General features: G+C 42.1%; 1 protein-coding gene across 1 annotated transcript in view; it reads right to left on the bottom strand.

The window, feature by feature from the left end:
* Positions 1 to 22,314, bottom strand: part of TMEFF2 (transmembrane protein with EGF like and two follistatin like domains 2) — a 752,439-nt gene that overhangs the window by 371,350 nt on the left and 358,775 nt on the right. Inside the window, exon 5 of the mRNA XM_069225869.1 lies at positions 2,775 to 2,871. Within this exon, the coding sequence (XP_069081970.1) occupies positions 2,775 to 2,871 (97 nt within the window). The remainder of the gene's footprint in view (positions 1 to 2,774; positions 2,872 to 22,314) is intronic.

Here is a 22,314-nt window from a genome sequence, read left to right as displayed (position 1 = left end):
CCTCACATGTCCATTTTACCCACAGCAGCATTGAAATAGTGCAGCGCTTCTGCAGTGGATGGCGCACTGTAAATAGAGTACATAAATATTGCATGTCTACTTTTCAAACACCGGACACCATTACTCATGAAATGTAAAAGCAGTAGAGTATAGATTACAGTACATCCACACCCTATTTTTAGTCTTGGAAATATAAATCTAAGCGTTGACCTCTTTGATTCCTTAAAGGCGTGTCCATATTGATGCTACTCCCAAGGCTGACATAAGTGTGGGTGCTAGAGACAATACATAATAGTGTACTGGGCACACTGGCTGCTTTGTTATTCAAGCATATCCATGAAGTGAATATAAGCACAGTACTTGGGCTCACTGCTTGTGAATCAGGAATTGTGGGTACAGACACGTGGCTGTACATTTACCAAGTGAATATTTCCACTCGTTAAATTGCAACCACCATTTTGTAAATCTAACCTGACGTGCCGAATTGATAAACATGCTGACTTATATGCATCATAGACGTTTACCAATATTCTGAAGATCCCAAATGTACACCTTGGAATATGTCAGTTGCAGGGGCGGCTCCTCCTTTAGGGTGGAGGAGCGTCGCACCCTGCCAGCAGCAAAAGCTGCAAATCTTTCATAACGAAGGGATAATAAACTAAGTTTATTATCCCTCCATGGTGGAAGGAGCGGGGCCACAGGGGTGACGAGCACCGAGGGGAGTGCACTGTGCACTCCCCTCAGAGCGCATGTGTGTTTGGCCGGTTGACTCGGGCTGGCCAAAGACACATGCACTGTAGGCTCTCTCCAGCCCAGGAACATGACTGCTGGGCTGGACAGAGCCTGCAAAGGCTCCCAGTCTGACTGGGAGTGCCCAGCCAGGGCACTCCCAGCCAATATAGATACTGCTCTGAGCAGCGTCAGGATTGGCCGCAGGGCAGACTGGGAGCATGTGCCTGCCTGCAGCCTGAGGAGATGAAGGAGAGGTGCGGCGCGGTGAGGAGCGGTGACGTTTTTAAAATTACTTTCTTTACTTTTCATTAATTTTTTGACCGCCTGTGCCGCCCCGCCCCTCTCCTCATTACTGATATGAGCCGCGACTGGTCAGTTGTAAATTTCTAAGGCTACAGCTGCTCTGTTGTACCTATATTAGTGCCATGGTTCACAGTTCAGAAAAAAATGCAGAAATATGCATTTCCAAAATAGGCATTTGCACACTTCACATTTCCCGTTTTCTCTGCAAATGGTTTCTGTTTCTATTCGGAGAAGAGCCATCTCTTCCATGCCCTGAAACAATGAGACTGCTTGGTGTACTTTTCCATCATAAGTGCACGTTTTATGCAAGCATTTTAATGACTTAGGTAACGTGTGATTAGAGTAAAACATTTTTAATGATTGTCAATACCTACACCACGTTCCCAGCAGTTACATTCCTACCCCTTCACTGAGAACAATCTCCATACACCCCTAAACCTGAGCGCATGATGGGAAAACATGCCCTGTCTGCAGCAGTAAGTGGGCTTTGCAGTTGCTAATTCCACAAATCTTGATTCTTTGAAACAGAATTTGAGCTTAAAGCAAGTTCAAATACTACGGCGGCGGGAACACTCATCACAAGTGCAAAAGTAGGGTGCACTATTCTTAAGGTCTAGAACATCCAAATCTGTATTGCAATCCTAACTCCCTGTATCGGTCGGCTTCTAGAAGATATCTAACAATTCATCTGCTTGAGGAATGTGATGGCCTTTGCCCTGCTCTGGACACTGGCTTCGATAATATGTAGTGCAGCACAAGAGCCGTACTATAATACTACATGTAGACTGGGGTCTAACCATCATCAATGTCAAATGAGCACGTGTATTAAACCATACCTACAGGGCAATACAGCAGTTCTATTGATTTGGTAATCAAATTGCTCTTATTATCACTAGTGATCACCTAATGGTATACTTTGTTTGCGTTCTATTTGTTTCTTGTTATAGTGGTTTGTATAGTGCATCTACCTTTCTGAGAGTCACAGCCACTGAAAAAGAGCCATGGCATACTTTTGAGATCTCAGCAACACGTTGACTAAACTTTCTTTGAGAGCATTTATATCTGGGTACTGTGGCATCACAGTTTACAAAGTTAAGGTTCTAATTTATCTTCCAACTCCGTCTTGACGAGGACATCAATTCGGAAGGCATTTGATGAGTTGTATAATAACAAGCATTTTCAATGCAACGGGGCTCGCACTTGTTCGAGTTGGAGCTATTTGCGTTGTAAACTCCTAACCTAACTTTTCTTGCCACACAAATTAAAAGAAAAAAAACACAGTGCGATTGCGCTGAAATTGAAAACGAAAAAACGGAGCGCGATCGCGCTATGTAAACCCGAGCGCGATCGCGCTGCGAGGAAAATTAACAGATAAAGTCGTCCAGAAACCAGGCTCAAAACATCAAGCCTCATATGTTTCTAGTAGTTTACCGGTGCTGTGTAGACGGGCTAATCACCGGAAAAGGCATGACGTATGCATGCCTTTCACAGATGAAAGCAAGCAGATTTTAAAGAGCAAGCCCAGTAACCAATAAAAGAGACTGACGTGACCTGGGTGTGGTTTGAAGCCCAAAGAGAGATTACTTTATGGACTGAGCGCTTTGTGCTCACCCATAAAAATGAGTTGCTGCACACTAAATCACATTGGAAATATATTTGCACGCACCATGATGTCATAATCAATTAAAGGCATCTGAAAAAATAACTTCTTATAATAGACAAGGTTTGAAATTACTTACCAAACATCCTCAGCATCTTCGTCACACTCTGCTCCAAACTGGCAAATATCACACGTAGATGTTTCATTCTCGCTGGTTTCCCCAGATCCTTCATTACCTGTGTGAAACCACAAAACACAAACGTGAGCTTGGAAGATCGAAGAGTTCCAGCCGTGTGCATTGGAGCAATCTCATCAGAATATAAGACTGAGAAAATTGCAGAAGTTGCAGATTTGCTCATGTTATCATTCCATGTTAATATACTCTTGAATACCAAAACGCATAATAAAACAAGATATGGTATAGAAATATTAAGTCTGGTCTTGTGCAGTCTTTGATTTTGGTACTCATCTCTCTAACCTTAGATTTGAATCTCAAAACTTATGTTTAAATAAACCCCCATTTGGCACAATTGCAAGCACCACACAGGAGCATTATCCATTGCAAAATGACAACTTCAGTTGAAGGGATTCTGAAGACAAGACTTAGGGGGTTATTACAACTTTGGAGGAGGTGTTAATCCGTCCCAAAAGTGACGGATATACCACCAGCCATATTACGAGTTCCATTAGATATAATGGACTCGTAATACGGCTGGTGGTATATCCGTCACTTTACAGTCACTTTTGGGACGGATTAATACCTCCTCCAAAGTTGTAATAACCCCCTTAATGTTGTAAAATGTACAAAAATCCTAGTGGAAATAAGTATTGTCTTAAGTGCAGGCATTGTTACATTATGTAGAAATTCTAATGTGTTATCAGAGCATCCTGTTGCCTCCTGAGGATGAACATTTTATGTCAAGATATTATGCTTCTCTAACTTGCTTTATTTTAACAGCAGAAGTCAAGAAACTACAACTCCCATGAGGCTTGAAGAACAGAAAGCCAATGGGAAAGAGAAACGTATCGGCGAATACAGCAATAGGAACACGAGGGTGAATATAATCACTATGCTTGACTACGACCATCCCTCTTTCTTGCTGCTCGCAGTCAAGATAAGTGACTATTCATTACTTAATTTATTTATGGTTCTGACAATGGTTATTGTATAATTGTTTGGTTTTATATTCGGTGCTCGCCTTCGGCACATGAATTCCTTTCCGCTTTCCTCAGTCCAACTTCCTCAGCTCTCGCGTGCATTCATTCATATCCGCAGCAGCCAATGGACATTTCTGTCATTTTAACGTCCCGACACGCTGTTTACCTCACGCTTAGTTTGAAGCCTCCGGTCACCACCACTTTGACTCCTCTTCACGTAACACCTTTGCCTCGCCTCTATTCCTCTCAATTTCGATTCTACAAGACGGTCATGCACCTATGGGCATGTACTAAGTTTCAACTCACTTTTTATCTGAGAATTTAACCCTTTCACCTCCAGAAATTACTTGGTGTCGTTTGTCCCTCTTTTCTTTACTTATAATTGAACAACAAAGCTCTTTTGAGAGCTTAAATGACAATGACGACATTGGAGCTTTCATTAATGAGGCTGTATCCAAGGCTGTTTCAGGCACAATGAATAAAATGTCTAAAAATATTGAAACTTCGGTACAAAACATAGTTTTCAAATCCTTTTTGGCCCATTCTGTGGGGGATAGCAGAAAACCCAAACTCAAGAATTTGTCTGTACAGAAACCATCTGATGATGCTTCATTGACTGGTGAAGTTTCTTCACCCCTAATTGAGGATGAGTCTCCTCCCAGGCCTCCTTCTAAGGAGGGAAATTCTAAGAATTTTCATGAAAAATGAAAAACAAAACTAAACATACTCCATCTGCGCCAAACAAGATTGTGATTTCTCACATTTCAGATATCGATGATGACATCGGTGATGTGGATGATTTGGACGACTGTTCAGATATTTGGGGGTCACAAACTCAATCTTCCCCGCTTCCAGGAAACCTAAATTAGGTATTTCTGACCCTTTTGTAGCTAAAACCATTTTTGATTGGGATGGCAATCCCATGTTTGACCCTTCTCTCCTACAATACCCCAATTCCACGGAATGAACTTCTTTGTCCCATGTTGGAAAGTATATTGTTTCCAGGTTAAGACTGTCCCTGGACAAACAGACTAGAGCCAAATTGAAATCTGAATGCCCCAGACCTTCCCTTTTTTCCAACATCACCTCTACTCCAGCTATCGATCAACCCCTTCTCACCTTCTTTTCTAAATTTGGAAAAGACCCTGTAAAGGGGTAGACAAGGCCAGAATAAACTTTTGGATCTGGTAGGTCCTCTGGCCCGTAGCTTCAACATGGTGGAATCTGCTAGGATGGAGAATGCAGAAATTGGTCCAATGGATCTTTCACTATGGATCCAAAGGGCCTTTTGCCTTCTAGGCAATGCGAACGCCGCCATTACCCACGAGAGGAGAAAAGGGCTGCTTTTGAAACTAGACCCCAAGTTGGCTAATTTAGCCACTATGGATCCTGAAATCAAGGCGGACGGGCTTCTTTTTGGGGATTCTTTTATCAAAGACATAGGAAAGTTTGTTTCTACCTTTGCCTCCATAGACAAGGCTCAACAAAACATTAAAAAAGTATTCAACCAACAGGTTTTTTCCAGGGCCGGTACAGGCAGGGGCCACTCTACCGGCTAATCCGTCCATCCGCAAGGATATAGAGGCTCTTCCTCGTACGGATCACAATCCTATAAATCCCAGTTCAACCCTCAACGAGGCAGAGGCTACTGGGGTCGTGGACAGCGTGGCTTCAGGAAAAGGAACAATAACACACAAGGTAAGCCCTATTTCTGACCTTCCTCCAATAGGGGGTCGTCTTCGTTGGTTCATTTGAAAATGGCACACTATAACAGCAGATCCATGGGTTGTGAATACTATTCAAGGCTATTTAGGATATAGTATTACTCAATGCCTCACCAATCATTCTTTCCTCCCCCCCTGTGTTTTTCAACAGAAATGTCCTCTCTCATCTCGGAAGCAGTTCGTTCTCTTCTATCAAAACAAGCCATTGAACTGTCTCTTCCAGACCCATCTGGCTTCCTCAGCTCTCTCTTTTTAGTTCAAAAGAAAAACAAGAAGATGAGACCAGTCATCAATCTCAGAAATTTCAATCGGTTCGTCGTTTATCAACACTTCAAAATGGAAACCATTCTCCATTTAAGGGACATCCTCCTTCCCTTCCATTTCATGGTCCGTCTGGACCTTCAGGATGCGTACCTTTCCGTTCCTATTCATATGAGTCACAGAAAATACCTCCAATTCCAGTGGCAGGGACAAACTTAACAGTTTTCTTCCCTTCCGTTCGGCCTTTCATCAGCACTTTGGTGCTTCACTAAACTAATGAAACCGGTAACAGCTCATCTCAGATCCTTAGGCATCAGACTGTTAATTTATCTGGATGATATTCTCATCATTCATAAGAGCCATCTTACTCTTCAATTTCATATACAAATAACGTGCTCTCTTCTTTCTCAACTAGGTTTCTTACTCAACAAAGACAAATCAAATACAATTCCTTCACAAAAGAATATAATTCCTGGGGTTTGAGATAGACTCATCTTCCACTTCTCTCCACCTTCCTCAACAAAAGGTAAATTCCAAAAAGTCAGAGATTTTAAGAACTCTCCACAGGCCCCAAATTTCTTTAAGAAGCTTAGCCAGGATAGTGGGCCTCCTGTCTTCTTCAATTCAGGCTATCTTCCCGGGTCCACTTCATTACCGGGCTCTTCAAAGGTTAAAGATTCGTCACCTCAGAAAAGGTCTTTTATATTCAGAAATGATTGACTTAGATCAAGACTCTCGCTTAGAGCTTCAATGGTGGATAGGCCATTAAGATGATTGGAACGGCAAAGCTATCTTTGCATCAGCCCCAGATCTTGTGAATCCAATGCAAGCCTGACGGGTTGGGGAGCCGTTGTAGTCCAATGTCAACTGGAGGTACATGGTCTTAGAGGAGTCCAAATGGCATATCAATTATTCAGAGATGCTTGCGGGCTCCTTTGCAATCAAGAGCCTTGCAAAAGACAAAGTACAGTGTACCATCCTCCTCCGTATGGACAATGTATCGGCTGTCCGTTACATAAATCACCTGGGGGCACCAGGTTGAAACCTCTGGTGGATCTAGCGAAAAGCTTATGGGAGTTTTGTCTACTCAACGAGATTTCACTCTCAGCGGAATATCTTCCAGGGTCTTTCAACCAAATGGCAGATTGGCACTCGCATTTTCTCAGGGATTTCAGCGATTTGAGGCTCCACTCTTAAATATTCCAATCTCTTCTCCACAAATGGGGTCCCTTCGGCATAGACCTCTTTGCCTCCCGCCTCAATGCACAGTTACCTCTGTTTTTCAGCTGGTGTCCAGATCCTTCGGCATTAGCCTCACACGCTTTTCTTCAGGATTGGTCCCATGTGGTCAATTATGCGTTCCCTCCTTTTCTAATGATTACCAGAGTTCTCGCCCAAGTCACATGTCAGAAGATTACACTGGTATTAGTAGTTCCCTTTTGGCAATCACAAGTATGGTTCCACCTCTCCTGGAGTTAGCAATCAACTTCCCTGTTCTCCTCCCTCCTTTCCCTTCTCTTAGATCCCCTAGGGAATCCGCACTCCCTGGTACTCAACAATACGCTCACTCTTTCTGCCTGGAAGGTGTCAGGCCTTCCCAACCTTCCATCCCTATATCGGAGGAAGCTTTAGACTTTATCAACAAAGCCTGGGCACCCGGCACCAGGAAGGCTTACAGTTCCGCCTTGTCTCTTTGGTCAAGCTGGTGCATGGGAAGGGATCTCAATCCAATTTCAGCCGATATAAATTACATAATAAAATTTCTAGCTGCCCAGGCTAGTGCAGGTAAGTCCTACAGAACGATCAAGTTATACAGATCAGCCATTTCTATGCATCATTCTTACATCAATGGAAAACCCGTAGTAAAATGTTCTATTCCTCCGTTACCCAAATATTCAAATTTATGGGATGTCAATGTTGTGTTGAATTTGTTTTTATCTTGGCAAGATAATTTGGATCTTTCTTTGAAAATGCTTTCAGCCAAGCTTACTATCTTACTCTGTTTGGTCTCCATTAAACACTTATCTGATGTTAGAGCCTTAGACATTTCTTCTCGTCAATTTGCCCCCACTGGGGTGTTGTTCTCCATTAATAAACATACTAAAACCAATTTACATACAGTTTTTTTACCTGTATTTTCCCAATCAACCCAAATTGTGTGTAGGACAGTGTCTCAAGTGTTATAAGGACCGTACGGCCAATCTCAGAACATCTTCTCTTTCCCAACTCCTTATTTCTTTCCGTAAGCCTCACAAACCCGTGGCTTCTGCTACTCTGGCCAGATGGTTTCGTTAGGTTATGGCTGGTATTGACACCTCAGTTTTCGGGGCTCACTCTTCTAGGGGAGCTTTGGCTTCCAAAGCTTTCTAGGTAGGTTCCAGATTAGAAGACATTCTGAGATCATCCGACTGGTCTAATGATAATGTTTTTAGAACTTTTTTATTGTAAACCAGTTCATACTGCAACTTCTGTGGTTATTAACATGCTTTAAAAAAAGCATATTATGAGCCTCCAGTCTTGACATAAAATGTAGATTTTCCTAGTACTCTATGACGGAAAGTCTTAATTTTATTAAAGACACTGAGGCGAGTATTATCCCATCGCAAAAGGAGACTTTTCTGACATTTGTTTTCGCTCTTTTTCCCTCCCTCACAGCAACATCTACTCAACCTCAACCTCAACCTTCCACCTGATCGTAGGATGGGTTTGTCGACTCCAGGCTCGTCTTCAAGAGACCCGCCTTATTGCCAGCGGAGTCTTCCTCCTGCCTACTGGATTTCTCCTTCATGCCAATTCTGGTTGAACTTTATCCGAGAACTTTGTTCATTGTTTTTAGCAGTTTCAATTGTCTTAGCTATTTTTCCTGTTTTCTCGCACTGACTAGCCTTCTCGCATCAAGAAAGATGGCTGGTCGCAGTCAAGTGTAGTGATTATATTCACCCTCATGTTCCTATTGGTGTATTCGCCGATATGTTTCTCTTTCCCATTGGCTTTCTGTTCTTCAAGCCTCATGGGAGTTGTAGTTTCTTGACTGCTGCTGTTAAAATAAAGCAAGTTAGAGAATCATAATACTCGCCTCCATGTCTTTAATAAAATTAAGACTTTCTGACATAGAGTACTAGGAAAATCTACATTAAATGGCAGTTGTGATAGGTGAAAGGCAAATATTACTGTTAACAATGTAAAAATATGATGTGGGTACAGTTAGGGATGCAAACTAAGTAACTGCATTGCCTCCTGTGGCATGCTGTCTTCTACTATACTCATCTGTTCTGAGAGAAATGTGGGGCAGTGGAGCAGGTGTGGCTCCGTGAAGTACAGTACTAAAACGTGCAGTTTGAGAGTAATAGAGGTTTAGAAACATACCTCCAAACTGGTCTTTCAAGTATGTTATGAATTTAAATTCATATGCTTGGCACAGACCCCAATGTGTGGTTGCTTAAACTAACGATGCAAAGACTGAAGCAACAAAGATGTCCACAAGGTTAGTGTCTGTCAGCAGAGTGCAACAGGTAGCTCCCAAGATCTCATCTCAAATCAAATCAAATCATTAACATTTATAAAGCGCGCTACTCACCCGTGCGGGTCTCAAGGCGCTAGGGGAAAAGGAGGGGTTATCGCTGCTCGAACAGCCAGGTCTTTAGGAGTCTCCGGAAAGCGGAGTGGTCCTGGGTGGTCCTGAGGCTGGTGGGGAGGGAGTTCCAGGTCTTGGCCGCCAGGAAATCGAAAGATCTCCCACCCGCCGTGGAGCGGCGGATGCGAGGGACAGCAGCGAGTGCAAGGCCAGAGGAGCGGAGGAGGCGGGTGGGGACGTAGAAGCTGAGGCGTCTGTTGAGGTATTCCGGTCCCTTGTCGTGGAGGGCTTTGTGTGCGTGGGTGAGAAGTCGGAAGGTGATCCTTTTGCTGACTGGAAGCCAATGCAGGTGTCTCAGGTGTGCGGAGATGTGGCTGCTGCAGGGTACGTCGAGGATGAGGCGGGCCGAGGCGTTTTGAATGCGTTGCAGGCGATTTTGGAGTTTGGCTGTGGTCCCGGCGTAGAGGGTGTTGCCGTAGTCCAGGCGGCTCGTGACGAGGGCGTGGGTCACGTTTTTCTGGTGTCGGCGGGGATCCAGCGGAAGATCTTGCGGAGCATGCGGAGGGTGAGGAAGCTGGCGGAGGACACGGCGTTGACTTGCTTGGTCATGGTGAGAAGAGGGTCCAAGATGAAGCCGAGGTTGCGGGTGTGGTCTGTGGGGGTCGGTGCGGTGCCGAGGGCCGTGGGCCACCAGGAGTCGTCCCAGGCGGACGGGGTGTTGCCGAGGATGGGGACTTCCATTTTTTCAGAGTTCAGCTTTAGGCGGCTGAGCCTCATACAATCTGCAACGTCCTTCATACCCTCTTGTAGGTTGGTCTTGGCGCTGGCGGGGTCCTTGGTGAGGGAGAGTATAAGTTGGGTGTCGTCGGCGTAGGAGGTGATGATGATGTCGTGCTTGCGTACGATGTTGGCGAGGGGGCTCATGTAGACATTGAAGTGTGTCGGGCTGAGTGATGAGCCTTGAGGTACGCCGCAGATGATCTCGGTGGGTTCTGAGCGAAACGGAGGGAGGTAAACTCTTTGGGAACGGTTTGCGAGGAAGGAGGCGATCCAGTCCAGGGCCTGGCCTTGGATCCCGGTGGAGCGGAGGCGGGTGATTAGGGTGCGGTGACAGATGGTGTCAAAGGCAGCCGAGAGGTCGAGAAGAATGAGGGCGACTGTTTCACCGTTGTCCATCAGGGTTCTGATGTCGTCTGTGACTGAGATGAACTTCAAATGGTCCTTTCTATTTTAAGTTGCACAGAAAGTGAGTTGCATCAAGATGGGTCTTGATACCGTGGACATCACGTTTGAGTTCAAGGTTGCCGATAGTGATCACTGACTGGAAAGATGACAATTGGTGTCTGGTCAGCTGGTGGCCTTAAGTGCTGTCCACAACATATGGTTATGGGGCAGAGATTACGATGTGACCTGACAGAGCATCATCAGCGCATCAAAATAATTCAGTGTAGGGCTCCACGCACTGTTAGCCAAAGCTGAATAGGTAGGCACGGTTCTGAAAACACTCACATATTTTATCGTACAACCTGGAAGGTCTGGTTTGCATGGATAACTGTAAATGATCTCAGACATGACTACTACAAGTATTGTTATATCAGGAGTGTTAGGAAATCAATCTGTAGCTATTGTTAGAAGAATGCAGACCATTCTAGTCATGGTGTTGGACCGTAATCAAAGGAACAGGTCCAACCCAGTGGTGACACCTAGATTGCTTACCAGATTCACAGATGGGGCACTTCAACTCCGGCCCTTTATAAAAGGCAAGAATGTATGGAATGAATAGGAGAATATCAACAGTGGGAGCACTAAAGAGGCTCACTAATGGTCCCATATCATTCATGCTAGATGTTACATTTTAAACAAAATAGTGGAGCACAACATTTGTAATAATCACATAAGTAATTACATTAACTACACAGATTTGCTTGCGTGTACTTTACACACTGTGTCGTGTCCCGGATAAAATCATGAAAACACAGATACGTGGAAACAAAGCACTTACAGAGTATTGGTTATTGAAATTTGGGGATTCTATCTTGGATGGACAGAACTGAACGTCGTGTCTGATTGAAACTTCATAAAATACATCTTGAGAAATAACTTAAGTGTTGAATTTTTGGAACTAGGATGTACTTAGGAATGGGAATAAGCCTTGAGAAAGTCCTGGATTGGGACGAAACACGTGTCGGCTGAAGTCTACCTCTATTTGTTTAAAATATACAAAGACTGAGATATCTGCAATTGCAACCTATATTGAATGAGACTGGCTGAAGTCTACATCTATTTGTGGAAAATATACAAAGATTGAAATATCTGCAATTGCCACCTTTGTTGAATTACATTTTATGTGAATTTAATTGTTTTTCAAACTGTCCATAACTATGTAAATGTATGAAATTATATAAATCATGAATGTGAATATTTTTAAATATGTTTGCTAATGGAATAAGTAAATATAATAAGTATCAAGACAATATACACCCATATATCTAGGTATTGCTTCTTTTTTTCATCATCTTGTTTAATCTGTGTAGTTAATGTAATTACTTATGTGATTATTACAAATGGTGTGCTCCACTATTTTGTTTTGTTTTATGATTATCTGATTTGGATTTCTAATTCGAGCTTATACATGTTGGCAACAGATGTGCTATAGTGTTTGAGCACCACAATTATGTAGAATTTGATTTGAAGGAGAACTGAAGGGATGTGCAGCTAAGTAAAGTCACTGTTGTCTCTTATTTTTTGTAGACGTTACATTTAACCAGATGTGTAGTAGTAATGTGCAATAAAATGCTAAGGCTGATTTAGGTAAAAAGCAAGTTTTGATCTGGTTACAAGTGTCTATAGGGATGGTGGTGTGATTCTGGGCAAATCATTTAATCTTCCTGTGCCTGAAAAACATGTAATATATGAATTGTACTTGTGTAATACCCACTCAATTTACAGGATCTTGTAAGATGTCCTCCATTCCTCCATATAATGTACGGCGCGCCATTACTTTCAAACCAGGTTTGCGCTACATAAATACCAATACCTACATATAGGCAGTTGCTAATCATGCCCGATTGGATGCTCCACCATCCGATGGATTTACTGATGCAGTTTGTTTTTTTGTTTACTTTCTGGCCCTAAATATTTTAATATAGTTATTCTAAATGTTAAAAGAAAGGCATAGAATTTTAAATGAGCAATGTAGGCATTCTCTAACATGTTATCTATCTGATATACAATTTTCACTCGAAAATTATAGGTTACATTTTCTGATTCATTTCTTTTCAAATGTACGAATTGTGTCAGAATAGAACATAGCTTTACATTGCATGCACATAGCTGGAGCCCTTCATTCAGGCCATCAGGACAATTGCTTGCGTATACCAGAATGACTGCTTTTAACATTCATTTTCAAGGTGTTTTGAGTCCTCCTGACTATTTACTTTATTGCTTGATCCCCCACTGTGGAGATGAGAGGCTCGATAAAGACCAGCATCTCTGAAAGAGCTATTTTCTACGCAGTTGCTCTTCATCTGTGGGCGCTCACCAGATGGGGCTATTTTGCAAGGATGCTCCATCGATTTTCATCCTTCCCAGAGTAGTTTTTACTTGCCCTAGTGCTGTGCAATTAGTTCAAATAAGGCAGATACCATCACACACCAAACATAATTTTTCGAGTCAGCACCAGGGGCCATATCATGATCCCTTTCTGCAGCTGTGTATAGGGAGACAAGCAGGCCATGCTGCAGTTTATACTGAAACTGCAATGCCTATAATCAGGACCACTGAAATTAGGTGGCAGAGTAGTGTCAAATTACGTGGCAGGTTGAGTAAACTATATGGCAAGAAAATGCAAATTATGCAGCATAATGCAGCACATTTTGTGATAGCATTACTTCATTATTTAATCATTTTCACACTAGTTAACACTGTCCTTGCCTAATAATTAGTACCAGTGCAACACCCAAATATGGCAATAAGAAACAGAAAGGTCACTAGTCAACCTTTGCAAAGGGCCTCCCACTGTGCGACAAGATGTGTCACTGCATTTTTAGTAACTTTTGAACCGTTTGAGACTAGAAACAACATTTTTTTGGTAAAAAATGCAGATTATGCAACAGATGATGGATTATGTGGCAAATGTAGTAATCTATAATCATGAAAAAATTGCCATGGCTGCACAATCACATACTTCCAGTGGCCCTGCCTATAATGCATTCTGACAATGAGTAATCATGCAAGTTATTGTTTATGCTGCGGATAGAATAGCGAGGGCAGTACTTGCACTTCTCTGTTTCCAAATTGTAGTGCATGCAGCTCATTCACAAATTAGTACAAATATTAAGCAATAGTTAATGTACGTGCTATTGACAGGATAATTGTATTAAAAAAGATGCATGTCCCTTTATGCACCTCTGCACAGTTGCAGAATTTGCTAGGACTCCTGATTCAATGTTAAGAAATATTCTAATTTACACTACACTGGATCACTACCATAAACAATGATTCTGGAATGCATTTTAGTAGTTTACTGCAAATTAGTGTAGCCCTCCTACAAGATGTGCTGATGGGTCAAACAAACATAACCCAGTTTTCTTTTAGCGCAACACATCCCCGCAGTGAGGACACATGCAGGCCCCTATAAATAAGAAAAAAGCCTTGGAGTGAGCAGACCTCCTTTTTAAAGGCTATGAATAGGTCCCCTGAACCGTAGTGGTAGCAGTGGCCTCATTTGACATCCCAAAAAATTAACAAAGTACTCAATGAGGATTATATATCTGTTCTTCAGAGTAGTGAAGCTGAGCCTGGAGAAGTAGTGGTAGACATCTTTAAAGGCACAGTAATCTGTTCAACTTTGGCTAACAGTTACAAAAGTGGACGCTTTTTTTAAGCTATTTGAACATTAGAAAATTAATTGATCCTGACCATCTAATACACTAAGCTCTGTAGTAGAAAATGAGGTTTTCGAGCATTTGTTTAGTAAAAGTGCTCAAGTGTGAGCACCCATTTTGCAATATATAATCACTCATTTTAACTTTTTGTAAGGGTCATGAGTCTGGAAGTATTTTCAAGCTGCTTCCCATGTTTCATATCATTATATTTTCCATGTCTTTAAGTTTAGCACATAAATACTGTGCGCATTATTAACACTGTTAGAGGAAATTTCTCCACTAGATTGATTGATATATCACTTAATCGTGGAACTATCCTAAGTTGACCATTGCATAGACTGCCACTACATCGCGGGTCACTACATAGACTGATGTAAGTAATACAAATATATTAAAGGAAATACGTTAAGGATTAGTACCAATTAAAATAGTTCATTAAAAAAGTAAGAGTAGCTCATTAACAATAAGAATAGGCAAAAATATAGAATAAGTCATGGGGTTTCTTTAATTAAAAAATAGGTAATATATTGTCAAAAAAGGTAACATTAGTAACACAATTCGAATTACCAGAAAAAGGTGGAGCTGAGATGCAGTTAGGATATTTCCCTTCAGGGATATCGTATTACCATTTTTAAATGTATTCAGGAAAATTAACTTTAATTTCAAATACTGTGAAGTGATTAAGGATTAATGCTAGATTTGGACTAGCTACTAGATATATTAAAATAATAACTCAATTGTTTATGGTTTATTGTTAGTGGAAGGAGGTGAGAAAGAATTAAATAATATAAATTATTTAGAATTAGACATAAACAAAGTTTATTGTTAGTACTATGGTTAGGTCGAGCTTGAATAATATTTTTGTTTAAATCTAGATTATAAAAGATTAAATGTAGGGTAAAAATAGGGTTAGTGAAATGAGTTTAATAAAAAGTGAATTAAATTAAAATAAATTCAAAACTGTAAACGAAGTCTTGGAGTAAGGTAAAGGATAAGCCAACATGTAATATACATAAAGAACAGTATTACAAATGCAGTTCAAAAACAATAGTTGATTGCAAAATAATAAGTATGAAAAGGAAATCAGAAAGAATTCAGAGTAGATGGTGAATCCATGTTGTTGGCATACAACACATTGTATAGTAATATTGACAAAGTAAACTTCATCGAAATAATACGTTCTAGGTAACTGCAGGTCAGTCTGCCAGTAGATGTGTTAACATAAAATTGTTTAGAACCTCAGGATGCTGAGGAGGACGACACACCCCGTGGGACTCCAGTCAGAATCCAAAGGACTGAATTATCACATGCAAGGGAGAACTCAACTTAGTGCATGGCTGTGAGCTGGATGCTGGACGCTGCTCCAATCACTAGGGAGTGGGGCCACGCCACTCTAGAGAGTGAGCCTGCACCCACCTGATGCTGCTGCATGTACCGCAAGCACCCTTACTTCTCTGAGCAGAATCTGATCTTGCGAGTGCCCGCACTGAGAGCATCTGCTGTACCGCCGAAAGCATCTGTGCTGCAAGAGTGGTCAAGACTTAAACCAGGGCCTTTGGGGCCCAGAGGATTCCCTGCTGAAGGTGGTGCAGCACCATAGACACTTTTGACTAAAATTCTGAAGAGTCAAAGAGAACTCAAGTAAGGCCCAATAGTGTGCATTCCCCGGATGTGGCCACCATTCAATGGGGACTAACCCTAGAAAACTTACACAAAAGAGGTGGGACAGAAATTCACCTGCCAACTGCTGGAGCCCTCAAGGGATCCTTGACTGCCTGTCCACAGCAACCACTGAGTGTCACATGCAGTAGGGGTACTTACACAAGTGAGCAGGTTCCATAGTAGGTCAGCCACTAGACATAAGGAATAAAATGCCTCAACCACCATGGTTAGGCCCAGTAAGCCCTATTTGCCCCATTGCCCTCCAAAAGGGGTTCTGATATGGTGTACATGCATGTACCTAATTTTTATGGGTGAGAGCTAAATGTTGTTGAATACACCATGAATTAAAACAATCATGGTAAGCATATTAAGTTAGATGTACGCTATTCGTAAAGTTTTGCTATCTTGTTCATGAAACCTATGTAGTAGCATTCATACCTTTATTCCAGTTGGCAGATGCTACATCGATCTATATAGTTAATGCTAAAATTATATCTGGGTACAGCAGTAGAGAAATTAGAACATTCAGAGTTCTCACAAGCATTAAAGAAGGATTTTTTGCCTGGTTATCTTTCCACAGCATCAGGAGTAGTTCATACTTTTCTTCTCATCTGAGATGATTTTACATGCAATAATTCAACCTCATCATTCAATTAGATCAACAGAACATACCAGCATCACACAGCATGTTTCTATTACTGACTTCATAAGACTTTTTCATAATCCTTAAAAAACCTATTGACCAATTTCAATACAAATAAGGTGGCAGCATTAAATGAAACCATATTAAACATGCTCTAAGAAGGTGCAACTAGAAATTGAACTTTTTGAACTATGGGATATCCGTGGCAAGACTCATGTTGTAAGCATTTCTGACTTTCATTTCTTGTTATCACAAGGATTTAAGAGTCTGAAAGGGGTTTGTAGAAAATAACATTTCAGAGTGAGGAACAGGATGCTACAGGTAAAAGAAATTAAAAGGTCTGATGATCTGGAAACTGTTTGCCAATGAGGAAATCTGAGAGTGAACAGAACATATTGTGCTTTTTTGAGAGAGGGGCAGTGAGAAAGTTGGTTTTGACCTACCACATTTTTAAAAATGTGCACCGTCTAGTTTTTTTAATCTCTGCCATGATTGTGATATACATATGGAGCTTCTGTGAAAAAATATTATCAGCTGCAGCTACCATTGCCTGCCTTTTAAAATTAATCCTGCTGCTGCATAGTTAGGTGAAGAGACCCTGCATTGGTTACATCTGAAAATGTGTTCACAAACATGCAGGATGAGCAAAGACGACTGTTGTCTGGCTCAGCCATTGACACTACTTCTGGCCTCTGCTGAGGTGACTACTAACCTGAAAGTGTTGCCCCCCAGGTTCTCGACCACTGGTTCATATTAGCATGTACTCCTTCTGTCGTCAAACTGCAAGACTTGGGACTCAGAAACTTTTGCCACTTTTGCCTGGAGAACCAACAGAGACCAGGATCGATATCAAAGATGCAGCTGTCGATGTTGAATCGCCAGTCAGCATGAGCTTTCTAGTTAGCCCCACTGAAGGAGATCTGGTTTCCAGGAAATGATCTAAGTCCAAACATAGAGGGCTTCATCAGGATCAATGCAGAGCAGCAACCTGTCGACATTGAGGCCTTCCATGGCACAGACTTCTGACTTCATCCACTCAGAGCTTCCAGCCTTGAGTAAACCAACAGCATCTTGCCCACTTGCAGCTTGCCACGCCAATGACTCGTCAACCACCACTTTTTCTCCATAAACGTTTCTAAGTCAGAAGGTAACCTTTTCACTGGGATGAACCAGGTCCTTGATCTGACCTCCAGTCTATCGCAGTCAGACTTAAGTTAAGTTAAGTTTTAACTTTGATGTGGTTTTGCATGAATAGATCACTGTTCTGGACTATTTTATTTCAAAGTTTAAAAATGCATGTCTCTGGTTCTAAACAGTGAATTTTTGTAATTTCAGTTTCACTGTATTTATCGAAATAATCTCTATTTCGTAATCGATTTGGGTTTTTTCTTGCATTGTGTTACTGTTTGCATACAGCATAAACAATCTATACATTGACTCAAAGTTAAGCCTTACTGCTTTGTGTCAAGTTACCAGAGGGCTACGTACAGGTTTATTTAATGACTTTAGTTGTTCACCCTGACCAGGATTTTGATTATTATTTGAAGTGGGTTCCCACCCCCTCAACTAATACTCCAATTTCTTACAAGGGAGTTTAACCTTCTACCAGGAGAGGAAGGGGCGTGGAAGGAATCTGCATATGGTACATAGATCACACTGACTGGCAAGGATGGGTATGCCTCTCTTACTGGGACAATGGGAGTACAGACTGAACTCAGGAACCCGTTAAACCAGGGGTTCCCTTTGATGTCTTGTAGGGAAGACATCATTTTTGAAATGTCAGGGGAAGTGCTATGGCATTGAGGAGGTCTTACAGACCATCTCTTGATTCTTCCATCTCTAAATATCCCACAGTGTTGTACAGGGGCAGCCCGGCTCATGGGTTGTTTTCAGAAATGTTAATGAATGTGATGGGGTAAAGTGATATCCCTGAGTTAGGAAGGGATGCCAACAGTCTAAAACTCTCCACCTGCACTTTTGAACCCAAACTCAGAGGCAGAGGTTTTGAGAGGAATAGACTACAGAAGAGAAAGAATGCTCCAGCTTCACTATAAACCCTGGCCTGGAATATACAGGCTGAAGACTCTTATAGAGTGGTTTGCTTTGGACTGCGCCTGTGGTAAATATGTCCGAAGGAGGTTCCAGTGAATCCTGCTGAAAGCATATGTACCCTGCAAGTGCCCAAAATGTAATAAGGTCTGAGAAGTGCAAGCATTGAGTATAGTTTGCCTTGTAGCCCATGGGATGATGCTGCTTCATGAACAGCCTTGGTAAAGGAGACTAAGGAGTCAGGACAGAATAGCAAGGTGGCATACCCTGAGCCCCCTTCAATCTCATATGCTACGTGGCATTCAAATCATGTCAGAAAAATCAGCAAAATAGTAGAGGCCAGGAGGCCATAAGAAAACATTAATGTCGAACGAAGAAAGCCACCAGGACCCAAAACAAAGAAACCCTGTTCACTATCATATGGGTCCTCTATGGTTGTGTGGTGCTGTCAGGCTTATAAATCCTCAACCACATTTAGCAGTTTCTTAGATACACTTCCTCAGAGACCAGGGCCTGATGCCCCCCCTTTACGTTTACTGACCACAATGAGAGCCACCAGGAAAATATCCTATCAGCCTGTCTGAGTGACCCTGTAAGAAATAGTGTCTCCAAAAACTGAAAGCATGCTTCCATACTGACTCTCCAGTCACTACCAAATTTCAGCTAGACAAGAACAGAAAAGATAGGCCTGGTGACCCAACTCCATCTTGTGCCCTACGAGTGGTGGGTTTTACTCACTGGGCTCATGTCACCCTCTCCATGTGGTGCCTGCCTGCCCCAAGTCATGCTTCCATTGTGCACTCTCCAGTCTCGAGCAGTCCATGATTTCCCTCCCAGGAAGCCTGAACTATTAACCCTCCTGTTCTGTTGCTATGCAGGTTTAGTCTATTGTGCACCTGCAGATATCATATGTCCATTTAGGATAGTAACGTTTCCACTGTGAACCATTGAAATGCACCATCATACACTTGGGATTCTGTTGTACTGGTTTATGTTTGCCAGTTACTGTTTGCATCTGCCACCTGCTAGGCCTCATATCCGTTGTATGTAAGACATGATTTTCCCCATGTTCATTGAAATATTTCATGCTTCCACGTGGGACACATACGTTTCTGGAACACTTTGCTTCCTGTAAAAATACCTCCTCAGAACCTGCATCAGGGCTTGGCCTCATTCCCTTCCTGCATAGGCATCATCCCAGCACTCACCTCCTGAGTCTCCCAGAACTTCCAACACTCTAGTCTTCCAAGCCTTCCTGATGATCCTGTAACCCTGGCTTCTGGGATGCTACTCGTGTCTTCCTTCGGGAGCTATGATTCTGCCTCCTCTTGAGCTTTTGGCACCAAGCTTCACTCTGTCTACAGATCCCAAGGCTAAGTATTTTCCATCAGGTTAGTGCACGCTAATACCTTTATAGTAATCAGCAGGGCTGGCTTTCAGTATATTTAAGACTATAGGCTTGTCTACGGTTCCTTTTCTGAAGTTTTCCTCCAGCGAATCTTGTTCAACCTCATTCCGGACCATCCCTCCAACTGTTGTTGTTCATGGACTAGAGACTTGTGGCCAGATGTATCAAAGGGTTTTACCCCTTCTGTGTCTATGGGAAAATGCTTTAGTACATATGGCCATTAATTCTTTGTTTCTCTATTGAACAGAGGTATCAAATAGAATGTCCTTTAGAAGTGATTGATAGTTGTATGAACTTTGTAATCTCCAATCTGTGTTTCTACTGTACCTTGGGAGTGTCAGTAACTCCATCCTATGTACTGAGTGTAACCTTGTCTGTGGCATACCTTGGGAGCGTTTTAAACTCCAACCTGAATACCAAGTGTAACCTTGTTTCTAGCATACCTTGGGAGTGTTTCAAACTCCAGCCTATGTATCAAGTGTAACCTTAGGAGTGCCAGTAACTCCAATCTATGTTCTGAGTTTACTTTGGGGGTGTCAGTAACTTCAACCCATCTACAGAGTGTAGTCTTGGGAGTGTCATTAACTCCAACCTATGTATCGAGAATAACCTTGGGAGTACCAATAATGTAAACCCATGTTTCGAGTACAACCCTGGAAGTGCCAGTAACTCCAACCCGTTCTCAGAGTGTAACCTTGTTTCTAGCATACCTTGAGAGTATCTCAGACAGCAACCTATGTATCACATGTAACCTTGAGAGTGTGTGTTTTGAGTTTACCCCAGAAGTGTCAGAGGCTCCCATCAGTGTTGCAAGTCCTTCCTCAAGAGTCCCAGAGGTTCTTATCCAAGACCTTGGTTATTCTGCTCACATGAACTGATTTGGAGAAACCTGTAAGAGTTGGTTACTTAAGAAATGCATTGTTTATTATGTAGAGGCTTGCTAGTGTATCAATAGTAATTGTCTCTTCTTGTTCCCAGTGTATCCGTGCCTTCACGAAACCAGAGGTGCTGGTCCTGTAAGCACATACCCAGAAGGTCTCAGGAGAAATGTATCCTGTTGAGCAGTGTGGTACTGTTGCTGAGCAGATCCTGTAACACAAGTGCCTTTTTTCTTATTTTTTTCCTTCCCCTACAGGATGGTGCAGGATCTATGAGTTCCATTGCTGGATCTTGCACCATCCTGAGAGAGATTGGAGGTCCAGTATAGACTCCAGTGTTGTCCCCATACTTGGGACTAGGTGAGTGCGTGACAACTGGCATAACGGGAAGTACTGAGGAAGGTTGGATGCTGTCAGTGATGGCATAGATAACAGAGAGGCCCCGTGCGATCCAACCACTGAACCACACTGGTGCCCCAGAGTGAGGCTGGTTCCTCAGTTGATTCATCATGCTGAGCTGCATTCTTCAAAATCACAGAAATAAAGGTGATCAAGAAAAGGATTAAAAGAAAATGCTTGCAGGTGACGGAGCACCACAGAAGCCTCTAGGGCACAATGGCCTGTTGGATATCTGGTATGTAAATGACCCAGAGGACAGGGGCACTACAGAAAAAGCAGTGTGTGTGGGCGTAACAAGTGGGGTAGAATTGGGAGGGTCATCCATTGTCCATGCCATGCCTTAAATATTACAGTGGGAAATGCAGGTCTCCAGTAGTAAGCTACACCACTTCCTCATGAACTGGAAGCCTGGACCTTTTACAGTGAATCTTTCTTTATATATCTATGTGTCTTTTTCAGATACTTTTGTTTTAACTACTGGTTTATTAGTACACGTTCCTATATCATCTTATATAGGTATATGTTAGTTTTATTATTATTACTTATTGAAGTGTTTTGGGTTCTTACTCAACAACTATCCTTAATGGGCCTCATCAAAGATTGTAGTTGTGTGGTTATGACCTTAGACCTAAACAACTACTCAGTGGTTGAGAAGGGTAACACAGGAACAGGAATTCAGACAGTGCTGCTAATTTCTTCCATTCCCTAAATCACGCTATTGCATATTAGTGTACACTTTGGTGTGCCAGTCTTTTGACATTGGTATTACCAACAGCAGCCAGGAATATAAAGGAACGTTAGCTTAATTCCAAGCGCAATTGTATATGCTTTTGTGAGACGGATTTATGTCAATAAACCATACTTCTACTTGACATAGATAATAAGTACACACCCTTTACTCATGAGCAATGAAACAGGTCAGCATGTGTCTTAGTCCACTGCTTTTCGATGTAATGCGAAACGTTTGATGGTATGTAAAGGAAGGTCATAGAACTAGTGCCTCATTACTCGGAGGTGCAGAACTAAAAAGAATAGCA

The sequence above is a fragment of the Pleurodeles waltl genome, chromosome 3_1, assembly GCF_031143425.1.
Source record: "Pleurodeles waltl isolate 20211129_DDA chromosome 3_1, aPleWal1.hap1.20221129, whole genome shotgun sequence".
NCBI classification, from domain to species: Eukaryota; Metazoa; Chordata; class Amphibia; order Caudata; family Salamandridae; genus Pleurodeles; species Pleurodeles waltl.
This window is presented reverse-complemented; position numbering and strand designations above follow the sequence as displayed.